At 40.0% G+C, this 13,681-nt stretch overlaps 2 protein-coding genes across 3 annotated transcripts; both read right to left on the reverse strand.

The window, feature by feature from the left end:
* Positions 1 to 1,213: 1,213 nt before the first annotated feature.
* Positions 1,214 to 7,179, reverse strand: LOC110772889 (protein NRT1/ PTR FAMILY 2.13-like). 2 transcript variants are annotated; one of them, XM_021977376.2, is made up of 4 exons: positions 6,741 to 7,179; positions 5,168 to 5,385; positions 2,858 to 3,432; positions 1,214 to 2,296 (listed from the first exon to the last, which is right to left on the reverse strand). In XM_021977376.2, the coding sequence occupies exons 1-4, from the start codon at positions 6,922 to 6,924 to the stop codon at positions 1,426 to 1,428; spliced, it is 1,848 nt and encodes a 615-aa protein (XP_021833068.2). In that variant the 5' UTR covers positions 6,925 to 7,179; the 3' UTR covers positions 1,214 to 1,425. The 2 variants fall into 2 exon arrangements, with proteins under 2 accessions (XP_021833068.2, XP_021833069.2); XM_021977377.2 differs by lacking the exon at positions 6,741 to 7,179 and adding an exon at positions 6,107 to 6,198.
* A 325-nt stretch (positions 7,180 to 7,504) lies between these two features.
* On the reverse strand, positions 7,505 to 9,703 carry LOC110772870 (protein NRT1/ PTR FAMILY 2.13-like). Its single transcript, XM_021977353.2, has 4 exons — positions 9,526 to 9,703; positions 9,224 to 9,441; positions 8,528 to 9,105; positions 7,505 to 8,425 (listed from the first exon to the last, which is right to left on the reverse strand). Exons 1-4 carry the CDS (start codon positions 9,680 to 9,682, stop codon positions 7,561 to 7,563), a joined length of 1,818 nt encoding a protein of 605 aa, XP_021833045.1. The 5' UTR covers positions 9,683 to 9,703; the 3' UTR covers positions 7,505 to 7,560.
* Positions 9,704 to 13,681: the final 3,978 nt, after the last annotated feature.

Consider the following 13,681-nt stretch of genomic DNA (forward strand, 5'->3'; position numbering starts at 1 on the left):
ATAAAAACCATGTGCACTGTGGGATCCCTGAGATTTGGGACTTGCCAAGAGTTAGACTCAACTACACTTGCCAAGAGTTATTCCAATATCCACAGTTGCATCTGAGTCAGCATTTAGTGTTGGTGGTAGAGTGCTTGATCAGTATCGTAGTGCTCTTAAGCCTGAAAATGTTGAGGCACTAATTTGTACACGTGACTGGATATTTAGCGAAGGTATATTTGCTCAACCTTTAATTCTTATTTCTTATATCTATTTCTTTTCAACATCAGCTTAATCCTTATGATTTGATTTGTAGAAAATTGTACTTTAGCACCCAATTTGGAACAATTGACTGAGGATATTAGCAAGATGGAAATAAATGCTACAAGTTCCGTGGAGGGCTCTAATACAGTCACTGTTGGTGGACAGAGTTGATGTGGTTGAATGAAGGATGAAGACTGATTATTATTAAGTTGGTTTTTATTTGTATTTTGTGTTGTAATTTATTCAATTTTGTAACTTGATTTGAACTGTTGGTGGACATAGTTGATGTGGTTGAATGAAAGATGAAGACTGATTAGTATTAAGTTGGTTTTTATTTGTATTTTGTGTTGTAATTTATTCACTTTTGTAACTTGATTTGAACTTTTCTGTTCAATTTGGAGTTGAACTTGAATTGATGAATATGTATTTGTATTTAATTATTTACTTTGGTTGTATTTGGGGGAAGTTTCATCAAACTGTTAAAACTATTGATTTAGTTATAAAAAAAAATAAAAAAAATTTGGACAGGTGACGGGTTACATGGGTTGGGTCATGTCAACCCGTTTATAAACATGTCGTGTTCGGGTTGAGAATGTCTGACCCGTTTATTAAACAGGTCATGTTCGGGTTGACCATTTTTGACCCGTTTAAAATCTCGACACGTCACAAACCCGACACGACACGACCTATTGCCAAGCCTAACTTCAATACCCAATATTTATTAAGGTTTTTTGTTGTTGTTATGGTACAACAAGACAAAGCTGCAAATAAAAAAGAAAGCTTGAGGTGGAGAATAATAGTTACAAAAATTTCCATCGCGACTTTGATTTCCAACGCAACCCAAATTCTTGTGTTACAACATTAACACATAGAGACCTAAAGAGGATGCATGCTCTTATTCTTGCAATTCTTATACATTTATACAACATATATATCTAGCACCCCTAATTAAAGTTACAACATAAAACTATTCTAATTAATTAATATATATATATATATATATATATATATATTTGTGTAGTTATTCTCTTATCCGGATGTTTGCATGTTATTATCATACGGATGTTATTGTAAATAAGCAGGAAATCAGGAACAGGTAATACAAAATACATGAAGTCCGCACGATAATAACACCTGGACGTCTGCATATGAGAATTTCTGTATATATATAGGCCACCAACTTCAAGCATCGTTTGATGCTAGCTCCACTTGATTAGCATAGGGTTTCTCTTCTATTACGTATACGTTTTTGGCCTTGTAATGATATCGCTGTGCACAATAAACGAAGTAGAAAAAATTCAGGACCCCAATCCCTGCAAGGAGGAAGTAGAAGTAATCTAATCTCCCAGCATTGATATCATTAGTCAGCCAATCCGGCCGCTTGTTTCTTCCAGTCACATGATGCACAATATTCACCACCAGGCTGCTCAAGTAGCTCGAACCAGCAAAGGCGCAAGACAGAAGGGCATTTCCGACACTGCGCATGTGGTCAGGGAACTCCCTGTTGAAAAACTCAAGCAACCCTATAATATTGAAGGCCTCACAGAAGCCCATCAGGACCAGCTGTGGGGCCAACCAAGCGAATGACAAGTGTTCATTAGGGTGCAGAAGAGCAAAAGACCTCCTCTCTCTTTCAATGAGCCCTGCCGCCACCATGGACAGGACTGAGAATATGATCCCAGTCCCACATCTTTGCAAAACTGTGATCCCTCCTTCGTGCTTTGTGAATTTTCTGAGGGCTGGTACGAGAAGCCTGTCGTAGGCCGGGAGCCAGAGGCCAATGGTGAGGAAGGAAATGACGCTGAGGGAGCCAGCAGGGATTTCAAAGTGAGGACCGAGATGGCGGTCCATTTTGAGGGCTTGGGAGACAGTAAATGTTCCTTGCTGTGTCATGGAGGTGAAGCTGACGATGGCTGAAGCCCACACTGGGATTGTTTTTATTACACATTTAAGTTCTTCTACTTGTTGGACGCTGCAGAGCCTCCAGTTATCGATTGGAGAACCGTCTGGCTTTAGATCATTGTCCAAAATTACAGCAGCCTTGCTCAAGAACCTAATATGGTGAGCAAGCAAAGCATTATTAAAGTAAAAGGAGTTAATTGAATAATGTTTCACCGTTGCTTGTATATAAATAAATAAATAAATAATGTGTCACTAAATATTTAAAGGTTTTTTATATATTTTTTTTTATAAAAATAATACAAGTGATAGTTTAAACCATTTTAAATTAATCTAATTTACGAGAAGAGAAATTAAACTTGGGTACAAAAGGACGGGCTCATTGGCATGACTTGCCTAATCCGCACCAAAGTCAGGTTAGACTATATCACTGTGGTAGTACCACATAATGACTTAATGTAGTGCCAGGAAAATCAACCTCAACTGAAAGAAAGTATATGGTCCCCTATCTTACTTAATCTGAAAATAGAAGCTAATGCGATTGTGGTTAATGATTTGCTTATTTCATGGAGAGGGTTTTGATCTGTTCAATCAGCATTAATTTAGTACTAATAATTGTCACAGTTCAAGCAATTCCTCAAGAAAACCTAAACTTTATTTGCCAGATTTATATTTGTACTAATGATTAGTCTTTGATTAAAGATATTTGTATTACCTGAGCTGGTTGGTGGGAGGAAGCTTGGACAAGAAAAAGCCCTTGATTGGAGGATCGTAGAATTTGCCATCTACCATTCCTGCTTCTTCCGGAAGCTTAATGTGCCGTTTCTTGTGAGCAGCAACAAGAACTTGTGCAATGCTGGAGAACATGCCGCCTTGCGGCTTGGCATGCACATAAACCCTAGACCCAACAAGCAGAAGCACAATCGAGCAAGCCATGAGCAGAGTTGGGATCCCGAAGCCCACACTCCAGCTGACTTTGTCTTGGATGTAAACCACCACAGTTTGGGTGATCAACAAGACCACTGTGAACGTGGCATAGTACCAATTGAAGAAGCTTTTAACTCCTTTTTGGCCTTCCTCTGTGGTTGGGTCAAACTGGTCAACCCCAAATGGGATGCTGCATGGCCTAATCCCCCCTGAGCCTATTGATAGAAATCCTAGACCCAATAGCAAGGCACCCAGTTGAGCTTTGGTTGGACCTGTGCACTGACCCAATGTTTGCTGCTGTGCGCTGCATGGTGGGGGATGCAGCTGCGGCAGCCATGCCGTTAAAGTAACTGTCGCCATTCCCTGTTGATATATAATTGTTAATGGTAAAAAAAAAAGGTTTGAGATATAATAAACTAGTATTATTATTGTCAACGTAACGTAAGGGTCTAGCCTAGTGGAAAAATGCCTTAATTTTTAGACGAGAAGTTTTTGGTCTCTTACCCCATGCAGAAATTTGACAAATTAAATTAATGATTGAATGACACTTCGGTACATCTCAAAGGGTAGCTTGTTCAAGCTTTTGGTGCTTGACTAAATATATTAATATTGACTTGGAAGACTAATAGACTGTCAATTTTGATACGACAAATTCAAACACAAATTTAATAGACTGTCAATTTTGATACGACAAATTCAAACACAAATTTATACTTGACGAATGGTCTAAATTGACAATCTATAACTGCATAGAAAGTCATACAATTTAGCAAAATAACTTATATTATTGAGAAATATACTTATATTAACTTTTCTCAAAAATATTTTTTTAGAGAAAATAATATATAATATATAATTCTCTGGTTCTCTAAAGGCATCCATGTGCATTATTCGTGTAGCTAATTAGCCTTAGGCATACACACGTCCACCAGCTTAACTGTCCAACCAAACCCATACATCTATTGACAGGCAGCTTTGATTATTTAGGTTTATAGTATTACTAGCTAACTAATCGTAGTTATCTGCGATTAACCCTTGATATTTAGCGCAAAGCTAGATTAGGTTTTGGTAAAGAATCCTTCAACCTTTGAAAATATCATGAATCATTACCCTTTGAAAGATTTGCTGGGATTTTTGCGTACAAAAAGGGAGTCAACTACAAGCTCAAGATGAACGCCGGCCCCCTCCCCACCAGTGGCGGACCTATTAAGGCGCAAGGAGATGCAGCTGCACATTTCCTCGCCGAAAAAATCATTATAGGTGCTTCAAATTGCCCCTTTGTTCAACTGGTGGACAGATGACCTTATTTCCATTTTCAACATTTAAGTAAATGTCTTTGTCCTTTTACTTTCATTTATTTTTATATTACTCCATTTACTTAAGTTTACAATGTAAATAAGGAAGTACTCTCCATTTGGATTCAAATAAAAATACTAGAAAATCAAATTCCCACCAAATCAAAATATGAAAAATCGATTTTAGTGCAAAATACGATTTAGGCTAAAAATGATGGCACATTAAGTCGATATATACTTCATACTAAAATCCCATAAAATCAAGCTTTCTTATTTGATGTGTAAGGAATAAAAGCCGCCAAAAATTATCTTGAGAAAATGATTATTCCGAAAAACCATTTTTCATACTTAGTCAATATTGCACCTCCGCTAAAAAATTTCTGGATCCGCCAGTGCTCCCCACCCACCGATATTAATAACCCCATATGGCTGAAACGCATGACACACAATAATACACGCTATATATTATTAATGTATGAGGGCCATACGGAGAGAGAGAGAGAGAGTTATTTTTCACCATATCTGATATCTCAGTTATATGGGAGCTACCGGCAACTCAAATCCACAGTTATATAAACCACATATACGTTGAAGTTATATACATATAACTGCTATGCTAGAGTGTTGTATTCGAACGATTGGGCATAAATTGGTAAACGATTTTCAAAACAAACTTTTTTCCTATACGAGATCCAGTTATAAGTAAGGCAATTACTGAAACAAAAAAAAAAAAACAAAAAAAAAAAAAAGGAAAAGAAAATAAATAGAGAGAGAGAGAGAGAGAGAGAGAGAGTATGGTGTACCAGAAGAGATGAGAAGGAAGCAAAAGCAATAGTGCGAAAGCGGCCAGCATAGGCATCGGAGATGAAGGCACCGACGAGAGGTGCAAAATTGGTGAAACCAGACCAAACGTTGATAATGTTGGAAGCAGAAACCTGGTCCAAGTGCAACATCCTCGTCAAGTAGACCATAAAGTTTGCCAACAGCCCAAATGTAGCCAACCTCTCAAAAGTATCATTTCCTGCACCAACAGTTCAAAAAACGTGTTCATTTTTTGTCACCTTCTAATAAAAGCAGGAATGACCCAGGATTTTAAAAGAGTGCTGCTATTTTCACCCACCTATCCTATTTTCCCATGCACTTTATCTTCTCACCCACTATGTAAATTTGAAAAAATAAAATCCTACCTTTTCACCCACCATTATTCCTAAATACCCTTTAATTATTAATTCAACCAAACACCATCAACTCCAAGTTAAAAACATAAAAATTTTAACCCAAAAAAAAAAAAAACACTCTTCATCTTCTTCATGTCTTTTCAACTTCACCTTACCCTACCATATTAATATTCTCATAAACCCCTTAGCAGTACTTACCCTACCATATTAATATTCTCATCAACCCCTTAGCAGTACTGGTGGCTTCACCACCTCGACACCACCAGTTCAATAAACGTGTTCATTTTTTGTCACCTTCATATACGGACCCAGAATTTTAAAATAGGGTGGGGTAAATTTAGATACTAAGTAGATAGAAAACTCAACAATACCAAGTGATTTCATTGATAACAAAAAATGAAAGTAAAACATACAACAAGAACAATAAAATCAATTACAAATCCTATTTGATAATTCATAACTCATAAACTGAAACTGATGCTCCCATTGCAAATCCTAATTGATACTACATAAACTCAAAAAAAATCCTCAAATTAAAGCATCAAGAAATTGAGAGAAGCTTACATGACGAATATAGGAACTTGGTTCACTTGAATTAAGTCTTGAAGGTGAGTGAATCAGCAACAAAAGCATTTTTTTTCTTTCTCTACATGTGAGGGTAGGGTTCTTCTTCTTCTTTTTTTTTTTTTTTTTTTTTTTTTTCTACGTGCTGTGTGTGAGTTATTCTTATTTTTTTCTCTATTTTTTTCTTTTGCTGTGCAAAGAGGAGAATTAGATGAGGTTAGGTTATTTAAATTGGTGAGCCAAGATTTTATTTTTTTGGCTGGAAAAAAGAAGTCACCTGGGCTATCTTTTGATGTGCAAAGAGGAGAACTAGATGAGGTTAGGTTATTTAAATTGGTGAGCTAGGATTTTATTTTTTTGGCTGGAAAAAAGAAGCCACCTGGGCTATAGCCCAGGTTTGCCAAACTAAAGGTCTGTCCTAGAATTTTATTTTTTTGGCTGGAAAAAAGAAGCCACCTGGGCTATAACCCAAGTTTGCCAAACTAAAGGTCGGTCCCTGTATAAAAGTTAAATAGCTTTTACAACCATATCATGCATGAAGCACAAATGTCAATTAAAGAAAAAAGGTTATTAGAGTAATTTGACTGAAATTCGAGAGAGAGAGAGAGAGAGAGGGAGAGAGAGAGAGAGAGACCTAAGATGTAAGGCATGGCTTTCCAGCCACCAGGTTTTCTTTGTCCATGTTTTTCATCCTCCAAGTTATCTGGGCTTGATGATTTGCGTGACAGCTTTGGACTGCCGTCTTGGAAGCATTCTGTGACGTGGAGGCAGAATGAGGATCTTGGTTGGTGCTGTTTTTCCTTGGTACCATCGGCCATGGTAGTGTCTTTGATCTGATATGATCTATATATAATTAAGCAGAGCTTTGAAACCTTCACATGCAGAAGCTTTGCAATCTTTTTTTTATTGATGAGAAGTTGTGTGTGAGATTGAGCTTATAAGTAAGAAGCTTGGGTGGATGGAGCACAGCTATAGCTATATTATATATATATACGGAAGAGGAGAAATAAGTTGATGAAATGGCTGACGAAATGAATGTAGGTGTGGGCGTCATGAGTGCTGCCAGAAGGCAAGCCACCTTAAAATTGTGCTCACCCTTTCACTAATTCCGCCTACTTATCTCAAAGGAAAACGGACCAGGCCCAATTTTACTTTGCAAAGATTTTTTTTGAAAAAGAGATTAGGCCCAAGTTGCAGTCTGTATTCACTATAGTGAGAAGGTGTGTTAATATGTTCAATCCAGCCGTCCAATAATAGCTCTGTAATTGATCGAATGACTATTAAAGTCATTACCGTTACTGCCTTCCTGCGAAATGGAATGAAATTGAATGATTTTGCTATGAAGATGGGCTTAGAATTGCAACTCAAACAACTTATGCATATGTAAGGGTTATTGAAGAAGTTCAAATACAGAGCTTTTGTGAAAAAGGAAATCAACTTTACAGGACAAAAGTCTAAACCAAAATGTCAGTCTGTGTAGTCTCTACTGCGTTTACATTGGCCTTGTAATTGTAAATATATCCACGAGCACAGGACCAAAAATACACAAAATTCAGCACCCCAAGAGCAGCTATTAGGAAGTAGAAATAGTCCAGTCTGCCGGCATTGATATCATTGCCCAACCAGTTGGGCTGCCATTGCTTCCCTGTCACTCTGTACACAATGCTCACCACCAAGGTGCTCAAATAAGTACCCCCAGCTACGCAAAGATAGATCAGAGAATTCGCAATGCTCCTCATCTTCTCGGGAAACTCCTTGTTGTACAATTCAATGTGCCCAACAACGCCAAACAACTCAAACAGGCCAAGGAACATTAGCTGTGGAAATAGCCAAAACACTGACATGGGAGCAACGCCATCTGCTGAAGCGTGTGACAAAGCAGAATCTCTTCTCTGTTGCTCAACCAGTCCAGCCACCACCGCGAACAGAATTGAGAACAAATACCCAAGTCCTATTCTTTGGAGAGTTGTGATGCCGTTTTCGTGTTTGGTGATCTTTTTTAGGGCTGGTTGGAGGACACGGTCGTAGAATGGGAGGCATATGCATAATGAGATCAATGACATCATTTTGATTGACCCAGCAGGCATTTGGAAATTGGGTCCAATGTGCCTGTCCATTTTGAGGGCTTGTGACACTACAAATGTTCCTTCTTGGGCATAGGTCATGAAGCAGATGCCACCAGAAGCCCATATTGGGAGGATTTTCATAAAGCATATCACCTCTTCAACCTGTTGGATGCTGCACAGCCTCCATGGATTTGCACAAGACCCATCATCTTTTAGGTCATCGTCCACTACTAAAGCTGCTTTCTTCAAGGAGCTGAGCCACCAAAGTATAGTGCCAAATGAGAATTAGAAAAAGAACAAGCAAGCAATGGTGATTCAAGCAATGTAAGGCAAAATCAACCCCATCAAGTTTTACCTTAATTGTGCAGTGAGAGGGAGCTTGGAGAGCACCACATTTCCATCCAATGAAACATCGGAGAAAACTCCGAGTACCCTTTCGTCGTCATGAAGCTTAAGATGGCGCTTCTTGTAGGCAGCAACAAGAACTTGTGCAAAGCTGACATACGTGCTTCCTTCTGGCTTCACATGGTGGTAAATTCTGGAGCCAGCCAAAAACAGGGCAATTGCACAAGACATGAGGAGGGTGGGGATGCTAAATCCCCAGGCCCAACTAACAGAGTCTTGAATGTAGATCACCAGGGTTTGGTTGATCAACATGACCACAGTGGATGAAGTGTAGTACCAATTAAAATAGCTATGGACTGATTTTCTTCCTTCCACAGTGGTTGAGTCAAACTGGTCAATGCCAAAGGGAATGCTGCAGGGCCTAATTCCACCTGTGCCTATGGCTAGCCAAGATAGCCCAACAAGCAAGAAACCCAGTTGGGTTTTTGTGTTGGAAATACAGTGCTCAAGATGTTGTTGCCCATCAATGAAGCAAGGTGGAGGTCTTAATTGTGGCACAAAGGCTGTCAGAGTTATTGTTACCATCCCCTAATACAATATATATCATAATTAAGGCATTAATAATAATTTAGATTATGCTAAGGACCCAATTAAGCTAGTTAATCATGATTAATTTTAGATAAAATGCAAATAATTAATTGAGTACCACGAGAGTTGCAAGGGAAGCCAGAGCAATGGTGAGAAATTTGCCAAGATAGATATCAGCAACTGAGGCACCAACGACAGTCAATAAAGAGTAGCCGCAGGTCCAAATGTTGAGAATGTTGGCAGCAGAAACCTGATCCATGTGATACTCCCTCACCAAATACACCATAAAATTTGTTGTCAGCCCATATGTTGCCATCTTCTCAATTGATTCATTAGCTGCAAGGAAAAAGAAAAGAAAAAGAAAAAATCCCAATTCATAAAACTTTTCAATTTTCTTGAATAACAAGCACATATATATACCTAGGATGTATGGCATGGCCTTCCATCCAGGCTTTGTTTGGATTGCGCTACTTGAATCTAGCAAGTCTAGATGGTCATCTTTTTCTGGCAACAATGCGTCGGAGGATTCCGAAGACTCATCAGAAGAAAGGTTTGAGAAGCACTTTTCCCTCGCCATCTTTCTCCCTCTGTAATGTAAGTTGGGAGTCTGGTCATTTACAGGGAAGAAGGCCACCTTGGGAACACAAGTATGGAGGAGACGGGGCACGTGCCTCTGCCATGCATCAGCACCAGATTTTCCTACTGAGTTGTCAAGCTCTTGAAGGAGCAAAGAAGGGCACTTTTCTTTTGGACGTTAATAGGAGGAAGACTATTGGAAATTTAATATTATAATATTTAATTTAATTTTTGAATGAAAAAAATATATAAAAGTTTTGCAATTTAAAAGAAATCACCGTTTCAATGCATCAGATGGGATTATAGTAAAAAATTGCATCTGTTGTAAACAGCCACATTGGTTGAACAATTTGTGATGCTAAAAAAACATTGGTTGTTTCAAGCGTGATGTTTGGGTTATGTAGAAACCCATATGGTCCTTTTCATTTTATAAGAGAAGTTTTCCCCACTTGTGCTAAGTTACGGTATCATTCATCAAATTTCTTCCTAATTTTGTCTTAAGAGTATAATTAGTTAGGTCCGTTATTAGAATCTAAGGTTGCAGTGCTTAATTGTTTATTAGATTATCAGTTGTTTATCAATTGTTTATCTACTGAACTATGAGCACAAGGACATAAGCGAAATCTGTCTTTAATACATTGCAATTCTTGCAAGTCTCAATTGTTAAAGTTAATTTTATGTAAATTTGTTATTGTATTTTGATAATTATTTGTTAAAAATTATTATTATTAAAATTCATATTTTTATTATTCCGCCAACAATCTAAAATATGAAGAGAATCGTATCCTATCTTCTACAGGAAGAAAAGCTTGATGCATTACTTGATGTATAAAATCTATGTGATTTTCTGTGAGAAATATCATTTTGGTGGGGCTGGTCTTGTACCACAGTGCGCGCAGTTCCTTTTGCAGAAAGGAATTGATGTTTGAATTGAAGTTTAAAAATGACCTGCACAAAGTTAGTTCGCCATTAAAAAATAAAAATAAAAATAGATATTTATAAAAATACCCAATTCTAGACATGTATTTATAAAAATACCTAAGCACTATTTAAACATAGAAACATACCCAAAATGGGTTTTGGGTATGCGTGTAATGATGGGTTTTGGGTATGTTTATAAATGGGTTTTGAGTGTGTGTAATGATGAGTTTTGGGTATGTTTATAAAGTGTTTTGGGTGTTGGGTATTTTTATAATTTCAGCCCCCATTTTGGGTATTTTAGTGAAACTCCCAAATAAAAATGTATTGTTATAGTTTGTGGTGAACATAAGGCAACGCGTTTGATACTAGAACAATAAACTTCAGTGTTCTTACATGAATTAAGGAATAGGAGAGGATTATATGTTCATTTTCAGAATTAAACATATACGTGTCAGTGTATAACTTAGACACGAAGCTAATTAGTAATGGAATGAGAAAGGCACACACACCCGTCTCTTATTCATTTGGGCATGAAGGCCTGGAGGTTACAGTTATGTTCGTGTACAGTATATGTCAACACTATAAAAAGAAATTGTTGATGCTCTTTTTGGGAGGTCAACTTAGCTAAAGGAGTGCTGGATCTTCAGCAGGGGGAGAAGGTTGTGGACCTTCGGTACGGAGAGATCCTACATAAGGAAATAAGGAAGAAGCAATCTTCAAACTTCGAGCACCGGTGTTGTATTTGCCGAAGGCTCTCCGATGCTTAAGTCAGCGAGTGTATGTGGTAATTTTGGCAGAGTAACAGTAAAAGTGAGAAAATAGTTACCCTTTTTACTTAGGCACTATTCCCTATTTATAGGGAAATGAAAAATGAAAGTTTTGCACAAAGTTTCGATGTGGGGCTTTGTGCAAACTGTTGTGGAGGTGATGCGTGTCTGTAGTCCTAGGTTCTGTAATTGAGAGCTTTGGCAACTACCTTTGGCAGGCAGTTGCCATCAGAGGGGCATCATGGTGTCATTTGATGTAATCTTTGGTAGGCCTGTGTTGTTCGTGTTTCGATTCCCAATGCCGAATGTACTCGGTTAAATATGGTATAAACAGTAGTCTCCCAAGTTGCCGATCAAGAAGTGGCTTCTGGGTTGGGAACTTTGTAAAAGATCTAATTATTAAGTCGAGTAGTTCAGCATGGTGGGTGCCGTAGGCAGTCCCCCAGTCCCCCAACACAAGCTAGAAGTTTCTTTGGCATAGGAGTAACCAGCTACGGGTTGAAAGATGGGGGTGGGATGGATTGGTGTAAGCCTGTTCATGATCAGCACGGAGAGTGCCGATCGAAAGGGAAGTCGTCATGTGCTTGGGTGCGGAAGTCCTTTCACGATCAGCACGGAGGATGCCGATCGGATGGTATGACGCCATGTGCTTGTCGCGCTCAAGTCCTTGCACGAACAACATGGAGGATTCTGATTGGAAGGTGTGACGTCATGCGCTTGGGCACACTAGTCCTTGTGCGATCGGCACGGAGCATGCCGATCAGAAGGGATGACGTCTTGCGCTGGGGGCGCGCAAGTCCTTTGCCCGATCAGTACAGAGCATGCCAATCATAAGGTATTACGTCATGCTCTTGGGCGTGCAAGGTCCTTGTGCGATCGTCACGGAGCATGCTGATCGGAAGGTGTGACGTCATGTGCTTGTCGCACAAGTCCTTTACGCGATCGACACGGAGCATGCTGATCGAAAGGTATGATGTCATGCGCTTGGGCATGCAAGTCCTTGCGCGATTGGCACGAAGCATGCCGATCGAAAGGTGTGACGTCATGGGTGTCTCATTGACCAGAACAGTTTCATACGTGGTGTTCAGTGTGGTGAACACCTCGAACCTAGGTTTAGGTTCGGAGAGGAGCGGGGCAAGATTGTGTCTTTGGGGGGTTGTTGCCGCGAGACTAATGATGGTTAGAGTATTTGCCTCGCTTCCCATTATTGAAGGGTTGCTGGTAACCATCATTCCTCTTGGGGTTCTTGGAGCTCTGGGTGTCAGGGGCAGGAGCGTAATGGTTGGGTTTTGGCCGAAGTGGGTGCCGAAGCTTGCAGGGGATCGCTGAAGGTGGCCTGTGGCTGGTTGGTGGGGCCACACTTGGAGTTAAAAAATTCAGCCTTGGCATGAATGACTGCTTGCTTCATTAATTCAGCATAAGTGTTCCATGGGTTGCTAGGAACCAGGTATCTGAAGTTGGATTCACGAAGACCACTTTTGAAGGCGCTGAAGGCAGCTCGATCGTCTGTCTCTAGGCAACGAGAATACTCGTGGCTGAAGCAGGCGGCGTACTCCAACAGGGGTTCTCGTCTTCACCTTGCCAAAGCATGTATAGGTTGTCCGCCAAGTACAGACAATCAGTCTAAATCATGAAATGGTCGAGGAAAGTCTGCTTCAAGCTGTCGAAGGAGTTGATAGTGCGAGGGTTCATCTGGTAAAACCAGTTTAGAGCGGCGCCATTGAGGGTGGAGGGGAAAATGAGGCACATGCCTTCGTCACTGGGCGTGGATTCGTCCAAAGGGGCTGATGGTTGTGGCGTTGCTCGTTCTCAAGGCATCGGACCTTCTCGAAGAGGAGTCGCATGGCAAGGTCGACATGAGGGAAAACATTAGGTGTCAAAGACTTGTTGTGTTGGGTGGGTGGGTGGGGGTGGATAAGTTTCCCAATCTTCGAAGTCATCGAAATGGTAAGGTTCCCAGTCCTCAGGGTGGTAAGGATCCCAATCATCCAAGTCCCTAACCCCTTCCTCGGTAGGCACACTGGTGCGCTTCAGTAGGGGACCAAGGTGAGCCACTCATGGGTCATCGAGGTCTACAAGGATGGGGATTGGCTTTGGCCGAAGCTCCTAGATATGGTCCCTGTAATTCCTGTAGATCTTGGTTAGGGCATGAGGCCGATCCTTTGGTGGGGAGATATGGAGAAGCCGCAATTTGGCCACCTCTGGATGAAGGTGGCCCTTGCCTTTGTCAGGCCTAGATTGAATCGGGGCGCTATGACGGGAGACAATTGGTTGGTTCGGTTGGGTATGTTCAACACCCTGGGTGAGGTCCT

This window comes from Prunus avium, chromosome 1 (assembly GCF_965620075.1).
Source record: "Prunus avium chromosome 1, drPruAviu1.hap1.1, whole genome shotgun sequence".
Classification (NCBI taxonomy): domain Eukaryota; kingdom Viridiplantae; phylum Streptophyta; class Magnoliopsida; order Rosales; family Rosaceae; genus Prunus; species Prunus avium.